Source organism: Perna viridis, chromosome 14 (genome assembly GCF_037379345.1).
Source record: "Perna viridis isolate PV_CMFRI_1.1 ecotype Kerala chromosome 14, ASM3737934v1, whole genome shotgun sequence".
Lineage (NCBI taxonomy): Eukaryota > Metazoa > Mollusca > Bivalvia > Mytilida > Mytilidae > Perna > Perna viridis.
The window spans coordinates 21,825,033-21,838,882 of NC_142458.1; the positions used below are offsets into that span (position 1 = coordinate 21,825,033).

Consider the following 13,850-nt stretch of genomic DNA (forward strand, 5'->3'; position numbering starts at 1 on the left):
TTTATTCAGTAATGTTTAATCAAGTAAGAGCTAGGATACTTTGTCCTGACCAGCACTAACCATATACATGTACTCGAGGTATAACACTGAATAGTGTGTAGGTAGACTGGCGCAAATGAGATCGCCAAATCCATCTCTTAAAATCGTTTTTAAAATGTTTGTGGCACAATTGTTACATCTAAAATAAGTAACTGGCGCAAAAAGATTATTCTCTTAATTCCCATGCTATTATATAATTTCCATATTGTATTAAAACCCATGTAGATATTTTTTTTCGATTTTAGATATTCTATTTTTAATGTGTTCTTTATTTAATTCGGCTAAACAAATGTACAGCAGATTTTATGTGTTTTGGACCGTTTTCAAGTTAAAGGGGTCAAAGTTGGGCAACGCCTAAAACATTTTCATAACTTTTTTTTTTGGTCCGATTTCGATTTTTTTTTTATTTCATTGGATTCTTCATTGGTTTCCTCACTAATAATCCAACCTGCATTTTTCAATCTGATTTCGGATATCTCTTACGGTTTTCGAGTTATAAGGGGTCAAAAGTCAAAAATGCCACACCAGAATAAATATTTTTTTGTTTTGTTTTTGGTCCGATTTAAAAAAATCCAAAAAAATATTTCTGCAATATTTGTACAGCTATTATATCTTATAGCTAAAATAATTGTCAGATGGTAATTAGACGATCAAGAAATACGTTGATTTTACAATATTTCACTAGCGAATGTGCAAGCGCGTGTCTACACATTTCAAGATACTTTGATGCAGGCACGCTGATCCCGATTTCACCACGACATCATTACATAAACAGACAGGAGTGCGCACAAGGGTTTTCTTCATAATGTTTTCTTTTTAATCATTTCTTTCATTATTTTATCGGATTAGCTAAAATCGTATTTTTTTATTCATTATGTCGATCCACAGTCGTAATAATTTAATCTAGTATCGTAACTTTTCAATACTTTTTATTGTTTTTAAAATTGACGTTAAAAGAGTTTTTACGTCGCAAAACAGAACGTTACTTTGGAAACGTCAAAAATTCGCTTTGTGACATTTTTGTTAGACACGGTTTTATATATATATTTATATAACCCATTTGTTAAGCCAAAGAAAAAATGAAATGATAAAACCATAGAGGAGGAGGAATACATTTTTAAATATATGAAGAAATCGACTCAACACCATTTGCTTTTTTGAACAATTCGTTCGAATTTCGCATGGTGTACGCGTGAATAAATAAAATATACAAATTTTAGATGTTGTGACATTTTGGTTAGACACAGACAAAATGCTGCGCTTAGATACATGTTCAGCCAACTACCATTATTTTTAGAATATACTATCTGCAGCACATATACATGTAAAATTCAAAATTTCATAGTTAACGAAAAAAAAAAAAGCTTTTGATAAAGACTGGGTAGCACGCAGCGCGTAGAAAACGTCAGCAAAAAGACAACGTGACATCACAACATACGTGCATATTAATCTACTATTAGACAATAAAATTCATTATTTTTTAGAATAAACATGATTTTCTGAATATTTATACAGTCCTTTAAGCGTGAATGTACTTTGGTAAAAATACTATTTGTTGTTATATTTTACAACCGTAAACAAGAAAGTAGCCATGGCCAACGTCGAAAAAAATAAGATTTGTGACATAATTGCAATACGGACAAAAAGGCTTTTAACAATAAGACTGATTGAACATTTTATATATAATTTCATTGGGGTTATGTAATAAATTGTCAATATAGTTAAGAAAAGTCCCGAATGAAAAAGGCTGTTCACATAACTTTAAAAAATATGTCTAACATTTTGTCTCCGAATCGGTTTCTTTCCATTTTCACAATGTCCACATCAAAGGGGAGATATTTGTGATATTGTAATACGCTTTGAACTTATCATTACGTCATGAAAGAGAACTACAGAAATAAACATGTAAGAGCAATCAAGGGAACCAAGGTTATAGCGGTAATCAAAAGAATGCAATCCAGGGACAAAGACCAGACATGAAAAACAGACATACACAACAAAGAACATAAAGTAACTAAAATCATACATAAAGTAACGAAAGCAAATGAGCAACTTGGAAAAAAAATATGACATCGTCTGCAGCACAAACTGCTCTTTCCCAAAAAGTATGTTTTATCAAAATACGACAAGAAACAACTTAGATATATTGTTGAAATAGGAAGCAAGCATTTCTTAATGTTATACCCGTCCACATATGAAAATGGATGTTCTTCTGATCGAATAATGCTTAATCCCCCCCTAATTAACGGCCATATTTCAAAGATTTATGATTGTAATCCTAAAACAACAACCATTTTCGAACATTTTACTATCTATATTGCCTTTGATAACTCCACATTCTAATAGTAATATTTCGGTTTTCGTAACCAGCCCCGGTTCAATCGAATGCGACACCAACAACCTACACAACGTCAATGTGTTCACAGTTGTTAATAATATTTGAACAGAAATTTAGGAGTGTAGTTGGTCAACGTCCATCATTTTTTTCGAAAGAATCTCGGGCACAAAATGTTATATGTGTATCCCTTACTGGAGCACATAAAATGATATATAACTGTTCTTAATTTACCAATTCTTGAGAAAGTATAGGCATTGGCGGTACTATGATCTGTAAAACGCAAACGAATATATTTTTGTTTCATTCTTCCGATGGAAACTGAAAGCGATGAGCTCCAAGAGTTTGCTTTTTGATTTGGATAAATGGGGTAAAACAATTAAAACGACCATGATGATAACGACGAACAGGATATTGATAATCATCATCGACCAAGCCCACATGCAGAACATTAACAAAACAATACAAATAACACAACATATACAAAAATTTACGGAAGAGCATCCCGGATTCCACTTACAGAAATTCACGTTTACTGTTGTGAAACGCTGACTCTAAATAACAATCACTTGACTTGACGACTGTAAATTGCTTTAAGGCTGTTGCATAATACTTGAGTATTAGTTTCATTGTATGTCTATTTTGAATTATTTTTTTAACTGTTTCGTTTCGTTTCAATTTTATTTCGTTTCGATTTGATTCGTTTCGCATTTTATATGTACCCAAACGACTACAAAGCAATTTAAAGTATTGTTTTACAGCAAAACAATGGGTGTTTAATTTCCATTTACGCAACATTAATTAAATAGTCGACATATAATCATCTTGTGGGGGCATGTTCTTCCGTACACACAAGGCGGTAAGTCATTTTCTAATAATTTGTTAACTGATGCAAAACTTGTGTCACCAAAGCAATTCATTCAACAGTTTTGTATGTTCAAGCTTTCAAATTTGTGCAGAAAAAAAGTTGTAATTCTCATCGACCTTACTTAAAAAGAACATATATCGATCATATGGCGGATCTGAGGAGAGGGTCCCCGTTTGCTCGAAATATCGAAATAAAATACTGTTAATTGATTTATATAGAGAAAATCATTGGAAATTAGTTCAGTCTCTCTCAAGACAATTACACCCCTCCTGAATCCGCCACTTTGATATTGAAACGTGTGAAAGATTTAGGTTGGTCAATTAGTATCAATGCTACACCAGTTTTCATAGATCCCGATGTAGCAAAAACATTGTCTACTATACATGACAAATATGTTGTCGTACCAGCAGACAAAGCCCAAAACAACATTGTTTTTGTCTGCAAAACGTATTACGTCCAATGTTTATTATCAGAGGTAGACGTAGAAAATAATAGCAGTGATAAGACTCATACTCCCACTGTGTTGTCCTCTTTTTGTCTCTCAACCAAAACCGATAATCGAGATTTACCCTCTATGTATTGGATTCCTAAATTCCACAAGAATCCATACAAACAACGCTACATAGCCGCATCTACCAAATGTGCCACCAAACCTCTTTCAAAACATTTTACTCCTATACTAACAACTGTCAAGGAGAGTCTCCAGTCCTCCCACATCACTTGTTACTCCCGTAGTTGTATTAATTTAATGTGGATCCTGAAAAATTCGAAAGATCTTCTGGAGACTCTCAATTCAAGATTATTATCAGAATATAATACATGCATCATTAAAATCTATGATTTTTCCACAGTTTATACTTCTTTTCCCCATTCTCGACTCAAAGACATTAAACATCGTTGTTTCTCCAAAAGATGGTACACCTAGATACAACAATATATAGTTCTTGGTAGAGATTCCTCATACTTTGTAAAAAAATAATTCCAAATCATCTTCCAAATATACAGAAGATGTTTTCAAAATTCTGGAAATTTTTATCAACAACATATTTTTCCAGTGTGGACGCGTTTTTCCACAAACGGTCGGCATTCCAATGGAAAGAAATCGTGCTCCCCTACTCGCTAACTTATTCGTTCACTCTGGTGAGGTAATTTTGTAGCTGTTCTGATCCGAAAGAAAAAAAATGTCGTTTAGCTAGATTCTTTAATAACATTTTCCTCTACAGAGATGACGTATTATCGTTAAACAATCCTAGTTTCGGGAATTTGATATATCGCATCTTCTCCAAAGAGCTTGAGATAAAGGATACTACAGACATCTAGAATTCAGCCTCATATTTTGACCTACACATAGAGATCAATGGTAATGGAAAACTATTGACCAAACTTTACTACCAACGTGATGACTTCTTTTCATCTGTGGTAAGACCCCTTCAACACCTGCGTATGAAGTTTTCATATCACAACTCATACTTTATGCCAGAGCTTGCCGTAACCACGCAGACTTTGTGTATCACGCTAGACTTCTTACAATTAGGCTTCTGGGACAAGTTTATGCTGTTACAAGATTGAGGTAATCACTACAGAAGTTTTATGGTCGTCATCATGAACTCGTGGATCGTTACGGTGTATTCATCTGCACCATGAAAACCGATTTGTTCAACGTGTCATAGTTTTCCTTTCCTCTTTTGTCTACCCCGGACTTGACTTTTTATGAGCAACTCGGCGGATGCTTCTAGAAAAACAGAGGACGCTTGTCCTACCGGGGCACTTGGTCCATGCTCCCTGTTTTTAGTGGAGTCCGAGTTGCTCATTTACTTTTGTTACTTTGTATGTATTATCTTAGTTACTTTTTGTTCTTTGTTGTGTTTGTCTGTTTTCCATGTCTGTTCTTTGAACTGTCAAATTTGCAAAGATATTTTTGGTCGTTCCCTCCGCTGGATTCGAACTCATACCTGCCTGATCTATATATCAGAAGAGACATATGGAACGCCAAATCATTCTACAGAAACTCAAAAATTAGATCTTTATTCAAATGATTACATGTATAAAGATCTTTAAATTATTTTTTTTGCACTGTACAATAAAACATTGTTTTACAGTTTTACGGTATAGACGAATAATCTGTTGCGAGATTCAATTGATTGTAACACGTTATTTGAAAACAGGTTGAAAATTTTCGTCTTATGTAATCTCCTCTCATCATACCCTCGCAACTAAAACATTTATTTCACGCAATATAGCTTTAGTTAGTTAATATTTATACCGAGAGCGGTGTACATTTGTGAAAATAATACTTGAACATTGTAAGGTTCAATAATTTGAGTTTGTGAAGATTTGGCGTTCCATCGAATTCGGCTTAAATATTTATGGTTCTCACTTAACGCCATATTTAAATTTTTTATTTTTTTTTGGTTTCAGATGTGTAGACAGTGTCATTTAATTTAGAGGACGCTTAGAAATGGGTAGAATATTACCTTATTTGATTGTTTTTGGTATATGTTCCGTTTTCTTATTACAACATATCAGCCTATTTAAGAGTAACTATAGAAACGGAGCGGAACTATCAAAATTGTTTACAATAAGAAAATCTACTTTAAAATCAGCAACAACATACACAAGAAATGAAACGTCAGTGTTTTTTGAAAAGAAACGACCGGTAGAAATGAAGTGTCGTGTTGCGACGTTTGATGGTTACTCGTGGCAGTGTTTGGAGGACGATGCGTGCAAGAAAAAAGACGATTTTATCCTTAGTTACACAAATTACAACAAACGTAAAAAGAAAATACCCTTATTCCTACACCCATCTGAACATGACGTTCATATTTCTCGAGTTTTGTTCAACGGGGGAGCGTGGGAGAAAAGTCTTTTGCACAAGATTGAAAATGTCATGACTGAAAACCCTACGGCTACATTTATTGATATTGGTGCTCATGTTGGGGTCTACTCTATTACGCTGGCATCACTTGGCTACGAGACAATTGCTATTGACTGTTACCGACCAAATGTTGAGCGGATCTGTGCATCGGCGATGGTTGGCAGGAAGCCCAGTACCCTTCACATCGTGCACAATGCTGTATCAGACAAGCGTGGAACCGTCGGGGTCAAAAAGTCATCAGAATACAATGTTGGCGGAAACTTTGTGGAAAGAACAGATGCATCACGATCCGCCGACACCAATTACTTAGAATACGTTGACGCCATCATGCTTGATGATCTGTTGACACAATTTGAAATCAAATCTGCGGTGATCAAAATGGACGTCCAGGGACATGAGCATGAAGTGTTGAAGGGTGCCGAGACATTCTTCAGTGTTGTTAATGTTTTGTACGTGCAGATGGAATTCAATTTCCATAGAAAGTCACCATCAGGAAATTATATCAAAGACTTTATGACCCGTCATAGGTTTAAACCAGTTTTACCTCCATTAGTCCCGTTATCAAACTTAACCAAGTGGCCCCTGGACGTAATTTGGACCAGAGACGGCTAATGTTTCAAGTTAGATAATTGATATCATGCAGTTCGAGAGTGAATAAAAATTTGAATTCTCTCTCATTCCCACAGACATGCAATTTCGTCATACCGCCACTAAAACCATATATGCCATGGTAGTACACTAGAATGGAATATCATTTAGGAGCTTTTTTTTTCATTTTGTTTATATATATATATATATATATATTGAACTTTCAATTATGACTTCTTAACCACACTAAATGAAGTTTGTAACTATTATTCAAAGTTAACCATATGCACCCCAGTTTAAAGGCAAACCTTAATCAATGGTATATATTGCATGCGAGGGGAATTTCATGTCAACTTTCCCTTCATCTGTGGCAACAGTACACTATGCCAAATCTTGCTACATTTACGCGAGCTTTTCGTATCGTACTAGGCGTCTTTCAATCAGGCATCTGTTGCTACAAGATTAAAGCGATATCTACAAACGTTTATGGTTATCGTTATATAAAATGGTGAATTGTTTTGGCGTATCCATCTGCACCATGATAATTGGAATTTACCCTGTCATAGTTTTCCTATTTCGCCTACCCCGGACATGACACCTATAATAAGCACCTCGATGGCGGGTATTCCTAAAAAGATAGAACGCTTACAATACGTGGTGCACTTGGTCCACGATCCAAGTTTTTAGAGGAGTCCGGGTTGCTTTTAACTGTTGTTTCTATTTATTTTGGTTATTTTTAAATACTTCTCCGTCTAAGAATCGGATAAAAATGTGTATAAGGTGTGGCATATAAAAAACGCAGAGATTTTATTGCATTAACCAAGTATTTATACCTTACAACCTCCAGAAATAACCATTAAAGTGTTTGTAAAATTTGCCTTTTTATGATATTGATAGGTCAAATTTAGTTAAAATGCACTATGGAAAAATCACGAGGGAAATTTCCCCGCACTTTTTCCGACGCACTCGGTATAGTTTCGCTTTTTACTCTTTGACCTTAAGGACGTTCTTCTATGGAAACGCAAGTCACCTGATCGCAATTCTATTTCCCGATTGTCCAAATACTGATAACTTAGTGGCGTTCGAAAAATCTGTATTGAAAATTTGAAATTGCGCGCTATGGGTTATTTTCTTGAAAGAAATATAGAAACTTAGAAGTTAAAAGAACAAATTTTACTGCGTCGGCTATCTTTTTTAAAAGACATTACTTGTTCCTTATATAAGCAGTCAAAAATATGACAGATGCTTCAGGATACATTCATATAGCGTTTCAGTTGTTTTCTAGATGTATTGAATATATTTGCGGGGAAAAAGATCAATTTAAGAATTACATGTATGATGTGCCACCCATTGCCTGATTTTGACACAAACTGTTACTTTAAAATGTTCTTTGTTGTTTGTGTTTTTTTTTTCTCGCGTTATCCCTGATTTATTATCGTTCAAAACCTTGTGCTCTTGATTTTCCTTTCTTATTTTCTCGAATGTAACAATACTGTCAAATCACGTTAGTTTTATTTTTATTTGTTCATCAACCGTGTCTCCAATAAGCACCGTTTAGGAAGCAACGGTTTACCCAGGTGGTGATTAGGGTTGTTATTTCACACACAAATGTTACAATCTTTCCTCAATTGTGTAATTATGCTCTACATCCGTACAAATACGGTTTAATGTGTGAATTCTATATTAACTGTCTGTGATTACTTTAAAAGTCCCTGGTCTATAGTATATAAAAAGTTAGCGTATATACCGTCCGAAACCAACAAAGACGTTCAATGTATGTTTTAAAGGTCGAAGATAAGATATTGATATAGCTGTCGCCTGAGCCAAGATTTGTAAATCCTGTTAGCAATCAAATTCTTATTTGGATTTTCGTAGACCATGCATGACGCAATAAAAACTGCAAATATTTTAAACACTTTTATTCGCGCCACTTTTCAATTTGCTAACTTTCCTTTTCCATAACAAATCTCCAGGCCATGTACTATAATTGGCTTTATTTACCCATTGTGGAAGTTCTGGTTCTAAGTCATATTTATCTAGAAAATCTATGATGTATTGACCTGTAGCATCTGTTGTGTGGAAACGGAATTCTAACAAAATAGCGTCCACTCTCACTTTTTCAAAAAATATTTTTGCCCCTTTAAAAATTTCATCTTCGTGTTTTTCAACGTCCATTTTCAAAATTGCACTTTCAATCTTAAAAATTTCTAATAAATCGTCTAAAATAATTGCTGTTGAAGTCAAACTTTTAGTCACATTGGAAGTAGAGGACATTGTTTCGACTCCCATTCCACCAATATTTGGCTCCGATGATTTAACAAGTATGAGGTCTTTTCTTTGATCAGATATACCGTTATGAACAATTGAAATTTTATCTGTTAAATTTGCTTCTGATGCTGAAGCACATAGTCTCATTACGTTTTGTTTATTGCAGTCCACGGAAATTACACGACGACCTTTTGCTGCCATTGTTATCGAGTACACCCCGAGATTAGCGCCAATATCTATGAACACGTCATCCGGGTACTTTTCCATTGCCTTGACGACTTTTTCTATCAGATGGGCTTCCCATGATCCAGAATTGATTATCATTTCAGAAATATAAATATCTTCTTCCGGTTTGTAGACATAAATTGGTACGTTTACGGGATGCAATCTCGTCAAAACAAAGTCAGATTTCGGCTCACACCACATCTTATCAAGAACGGTCCATCCGTAATCTCGGCTACGGGTTACGATTTTACCAAGAGTTTTTTCCTCGGTAATCAATGCAAATCCAGTGTTTCCATGGTTTCTGTAGTCCGAACTAAATCTGATAAATAGGTAAACGGGAAGGACTAACGTAGCGCATAGTAAGCTGCAGATTAGTAGCTTGCTGCGCATCTCTCGGTATGAAGGACACCTGTTTTACAAGTTTATAAATCCACATGTGTACATGGGTTTCGTGTCAAGTCATTGTCCACTGCGTTGATCTCGTAGTTTGTCTTCAGGATTTGGAAGGACAAGTCTTGTATAATTCACGGTTGAGGAGCTAAAAATAAAATTTTAAAAAATTGCACTATGTACATTTACATACGTTTTAAATGTTTTAATTGATACGATAGGAAGAGCAATTCACTTACACACAAACTCACACACACACACAAGGTAGAATTATATAAAGTGAGAGGCAAGAACAACAATCACATAATATAAAGGTGCAATGACGAAATATTTGTTCTTACCCCATTAAAATCATTGTTCTTAACCCATTAAAATCAAGTATTAGCTTCCTTGTCGTACTTACGACCAGGATACGGTATACAATCGAACAGTTCTATCGATCTAAGTTAGCTTACATACACGTTACGTATAATATCACGTCCACAGGGATGAAACCTGATTACAAAGGAGAGGACTAAATATTTCCTAAAAAATATGTATCAGAATAACAACGCTAAATAACGAATTTGCATTATTATGTAATGAAATATACTGCTTCATGCAATTGGCTTCCTGAGTATTTTGTTAATAAATGTATTTTTTATCTATAGCACCTTAATTCCGCCTATGGTCCATATAACAGTAACAATTGAATGCAAAAGTTCAAAAGTTCAAGGTATTTAGTTATACCAATAATGGGCCCACAGGGGCAATTACAAAATTACAGATTCATGATATACGAACACACGATAAGAGTGCCTTGTACAACCATGTAAAATTACATGTATGTCATTCAGGATGGTGTACTCTATCAGGCAGTGAGATGAGGGAAACAGAGAAACTACACTTTGTTATCCAGCATAGGGTTGTGCTTAAAAAATGATCAATATTCACTGGGGGTAAAGCGGATGACAAATGACTAACTTTGTCATATTCGTTTTGTTTTGTTGAATAACTTGTATGGACAACTTTATTAAAAAAGAAAACTATTCTGACCCGAATTTCAATCCTCCATCATGGGATGACCGTAACGAAGACCCTTGTTTTTCTAAGAATGACCGAAACATGCGGCAAGAGATGTCCGTAACATTAGAAACGAAAGTATTTCGTGATGCGAGTTGCACTTTACCATAAGACAAAGGGTGAATTACGAATTACGAACTGAATTATGTTAAAATTGATATACTTGATAAATTCATTCCAAATGGCTTCTACTAAAAGCGGTGTTTTCTACAAAATCCTGAAAAATAAGCACGTTGAATCAATGGATTCGGCAATCCAATCTTTGAAGAATTTCCTGATCTTTTCGTGGAGCAAAAATCCTAAACGTTACAGCCGAACGGCAAAGTAAAAAATATACCTCCGTGTTAAGTAATGCAGAAACATCGTGATAATGTACAAATATGACTGCCGTGTACGGTAGGCATTATTGTTGGCTTGAAATGAGAAACGGCTATGATAATAGACAAAAGAGGTAAACATTTGTTCATATCAAATGACATGAGAATATTAAGTAGTGGAGATTTTTTTGTGATTCAACAGATTCATGTGGTAAATTTACTCGCTACAAATCTATTAGTTCAAGTTAGTGTAATTGTATGTAAAAGTGTCAGAGTGCATGTTTCAAAATATACTATAAAAATTGAAATTGCTGACTTTCTACCAATTTTTTTCTGATTGACATTATATATTGCAAACTTTCATTAATTTTGATGGCATCTTATGGCAAAGAAAAAAATGTCTGCTAAATGTTACACTACCGACCCAATATTTTTGCCAACCCTAGCATATTTATTATGGTATTTATGATAAAATGCCGTTAAACTATCATTTCTTAGCTGAGCACTACTACAGTGAAAAAAAACCTTTCCCATAAGTGTCGATATATAATATTTAAAAAAAAAGATACCTACCATAATAAATAAAACCTTTAAAAAACTTTTTTTTTCTTCCGACGCAGTCGATATAGTTTTGCTTTTTAACCTTTGACCATAAGGACGCTCTTTTATGGAAACGCAAATCACCTGATCGCAATTATGTTTTATTACCGATTGGCCAAATACTGCTGAGTGGTGTTGGAAAAAAAAAACAATCGAAAATTTGACATTGTGTGCCATGTGTTATTTTCTTGAAAGAAATGTAGATACGAGTAGATGCCAACGAAGTTAGATATGTTTATTATATAAATAGCACTGTTTTTTCCGAATATTCCTAGTGAAAAAAAAAATCGATAATTCACACTGTGAAATAAATTGGGTAATTTCACTCACGGACTTTCTCCCGCCAAAACGTCACAACTTTGAAATCAATCCGCCGTTCACAAAATTTGAAATTTCTCTTGAAAATAGCAACGAATAATAAAGGAAATCTATAAAATAAATGGGACAATCAATTGGTAATCGTGAATGACCAAAAATATGATCACGCGTGCCAAGAACGCAGTAAGATTTAACTCGTGCGCGGAACAAGTTCCGCACACTCTATAAATCTAGGCGTTCTTCGACACTAGTGATCATATTTTTGGTCATTCACGATATTCACTCCTTCAAATTCATTATCCTATAATTGCTTCAGTTTAATTCATTTTTCATATACCTTCTCTATTATATAACATAAATTATTACAAAATTATAATATGCACCTTTAATGCTGCACTTAATTTGATACCGAGATAAACCTGTAGCCAAAAAAAGAGAGAAAAGGAAGTGATTATTTTTTAAATAATAAAATTAAACGCACAAAAACTCTCAAATATTTACTTCAGCAAGTATAAAAATGTTAAAAACATTGAGAAATGTACTGTTATTGTGGTGTCTCCTTTGTCATCTTAAATGAGAGGTCAGACTTCAAAAACGCAATAATCAGTAGACTTGCTATCAGAGGGACATACTTGAAATCAACAAACTTGTTCATATATTCTTCAATATAAAGAGAGGGACTTGTAGCAAGTGTATCGCATCATGTACGATTGTGGTTTTGTTTATTTGTACATGTATCTCCGGGCTGTAATGACTTGTAGTGACAACTCAAACTAACGTGTTAAAAGCGTGTTATGTATGTATACACAAATTTTTTAATAGGTGACCCCTTTAAGTCAAACGCGTGTGTAATTGAACTATCGATCTGCATCCAACAGCAAAAATACAGCTTACTTTATCAAGAAACTTTAAAATAATACCAGGAATATATATATTCACGTGTTTTCATAAAATTATGACGGAGAAGCTTTTATAATTGATAAGTAGAAAATAATGTAGACTTATATATTCTTACTTGCTTTAGTTAGTTTCTCCTGTCAAATTTTCGAACTATACATGACACTCCGCGTGTAGCCGGCTCCAAACAAAGTCCCTCTAACAATAAATTTACATCTGACAGCTGCAATACCTAATCAGTTGAGTTTGTACGTACATATATCACTATAATACATGTTTTATCATCTGTTATCACCAAGAATGTAATACATTGTCAATGTACATAAAAGTTTAAGATATGTACTAGTGGCCTCAAATTAAAGTCTCCTGATAAAACGAGCTGATCCACTTTGTCACATGTGGTTTGGTTTCATTAGATATATAACAATCACGTGTATAAAACGCAGCAACTGTAGCTGTCATTTAAAGATAATTTCCATTTAACCTTTAAAATGCCGATTTTACACATATAGAAAATTATTAGTGTTTTGATTTGAAGTTTAAATTGTGTATAACGCTATATTTAGTTGTCATATGTAATGTTGTGTATAAGAATCTGGCAAACTTTAATTATGAACATTCGTGATTTTGACACAATAATTTTAAATCCTGACTTAATTTGTAAAGTATATACGATTTATATGATTTGATTGTTAAGCTAAACAATTTTAGGATGATGGCCCATAAGGCATAATTCTGTCTACCTCAGGGTGAAATTATTATCATTATTTCGAAAGAAAAAACTCAATGATAATGTAAATTGTAGATTGTAAATTTTCATCTGTATGGATTAGGTTTGTATAATACGGAAGGTTATTTAGTAAATAAAATAGCTTTTTTCACTCTTTAGCAACTTATATTATAATCATATCCAGCGTTAACCACAAGTAATTGAAACTGGATGGTTGTACTCATTCTCTCTATAGGAAAAATGATTGTGTGTTTAAGCCCGGATCAAAACTTAACCTAACACTAGTCATGATTACACACATGGCCAACCGTGTATGGGGTGGGATATCCGCCAAAATT

General features: G+C 34.1%; 2 protein-coding genes across 5 annotated transcripts; one reads left to right on the plus strand and one right to left on the minus strand.

Moving 5' to 3' along the window:
* Window positions 1-3,101: 3,101 nt before the first annotated feature.
* LOC148598637 (uncharacterized) lies at window positions 3,102-7,578 on the plus strand. The gene is made up of 2 exons (XM_088561071.1): window positions 3,102-3,233; window positions 5,661-7,578. Exon 2 carries the CDS (start codon window positions 5,701-5,703, stop codon window positions 6,727-6,729), a length of 1,029 nt encoding a protein of 342 aa, XP_088417197.1. The 5' UTR covers window positions 3,102-3,233; window positions 5,661-5,700; the 3' UTR covers window positions 6,730-7,578.
* A 1,031-nt stretch (window positions 7,579-8,609) lies between these two features.
* On the minus strand, window positions 8,610-13,295 carry LOC148598638 (uncharacterized). 4 transcript variants are annotated; one of them, XM_088561073.1, is made up of 3 exons: window positions 12,901-13,295; window positions 12,269-12,304; window positions 8,610-9,736 (listed from the first exon to the last, which is right to left on the minus strand). In XM_088561073.1, the coding sequence occupies exon 3, from the start codon at window positions 9,586-9,588 to the stop codon at window positions 8,614-8,616; it is 975 nt and encodes a 324-aa protein (XP_088417199.1). In that variant the 5' UTR covers window positions 9,589-9,736; window positions 12,269-12,304; window positions 12,901-13,295; the 3' UTR covers window positions 8,610-8,613. The 4 variants fall into 4 exon arrangements, with proteins under 4 accessions (XP_088417199.1, XP_088417201.1, XP_088417198.1 ...); XM_088561075.1 differs by lacking the exon at window positions 12,269-12,304 and having other exon boundaries at window positions 12,905-13,295; XM_088561072.1 differs by lacking the exon at window positions 12,269-12,304.
* Window positions 13,296-13,850: the final 555 nt, after the last annotated feature.

Excerpts from the sequence above, each read along its gene's own strand:
- LOC148598638 (XM_088561075.1), bottom strand. The coding sequence starts at position 9,588 with ATGCGCAGCAAGCTACTAATCTGCAGCTTACTATGCGCTACGTTAGTC.
- LOC148598637 (XM_088561071.1), top strand. The coding sequence starts at position 5,701 with ATGGGTAGAATATTACCTTATTTGATTGTTTTTGGTATATGTTCCGTT.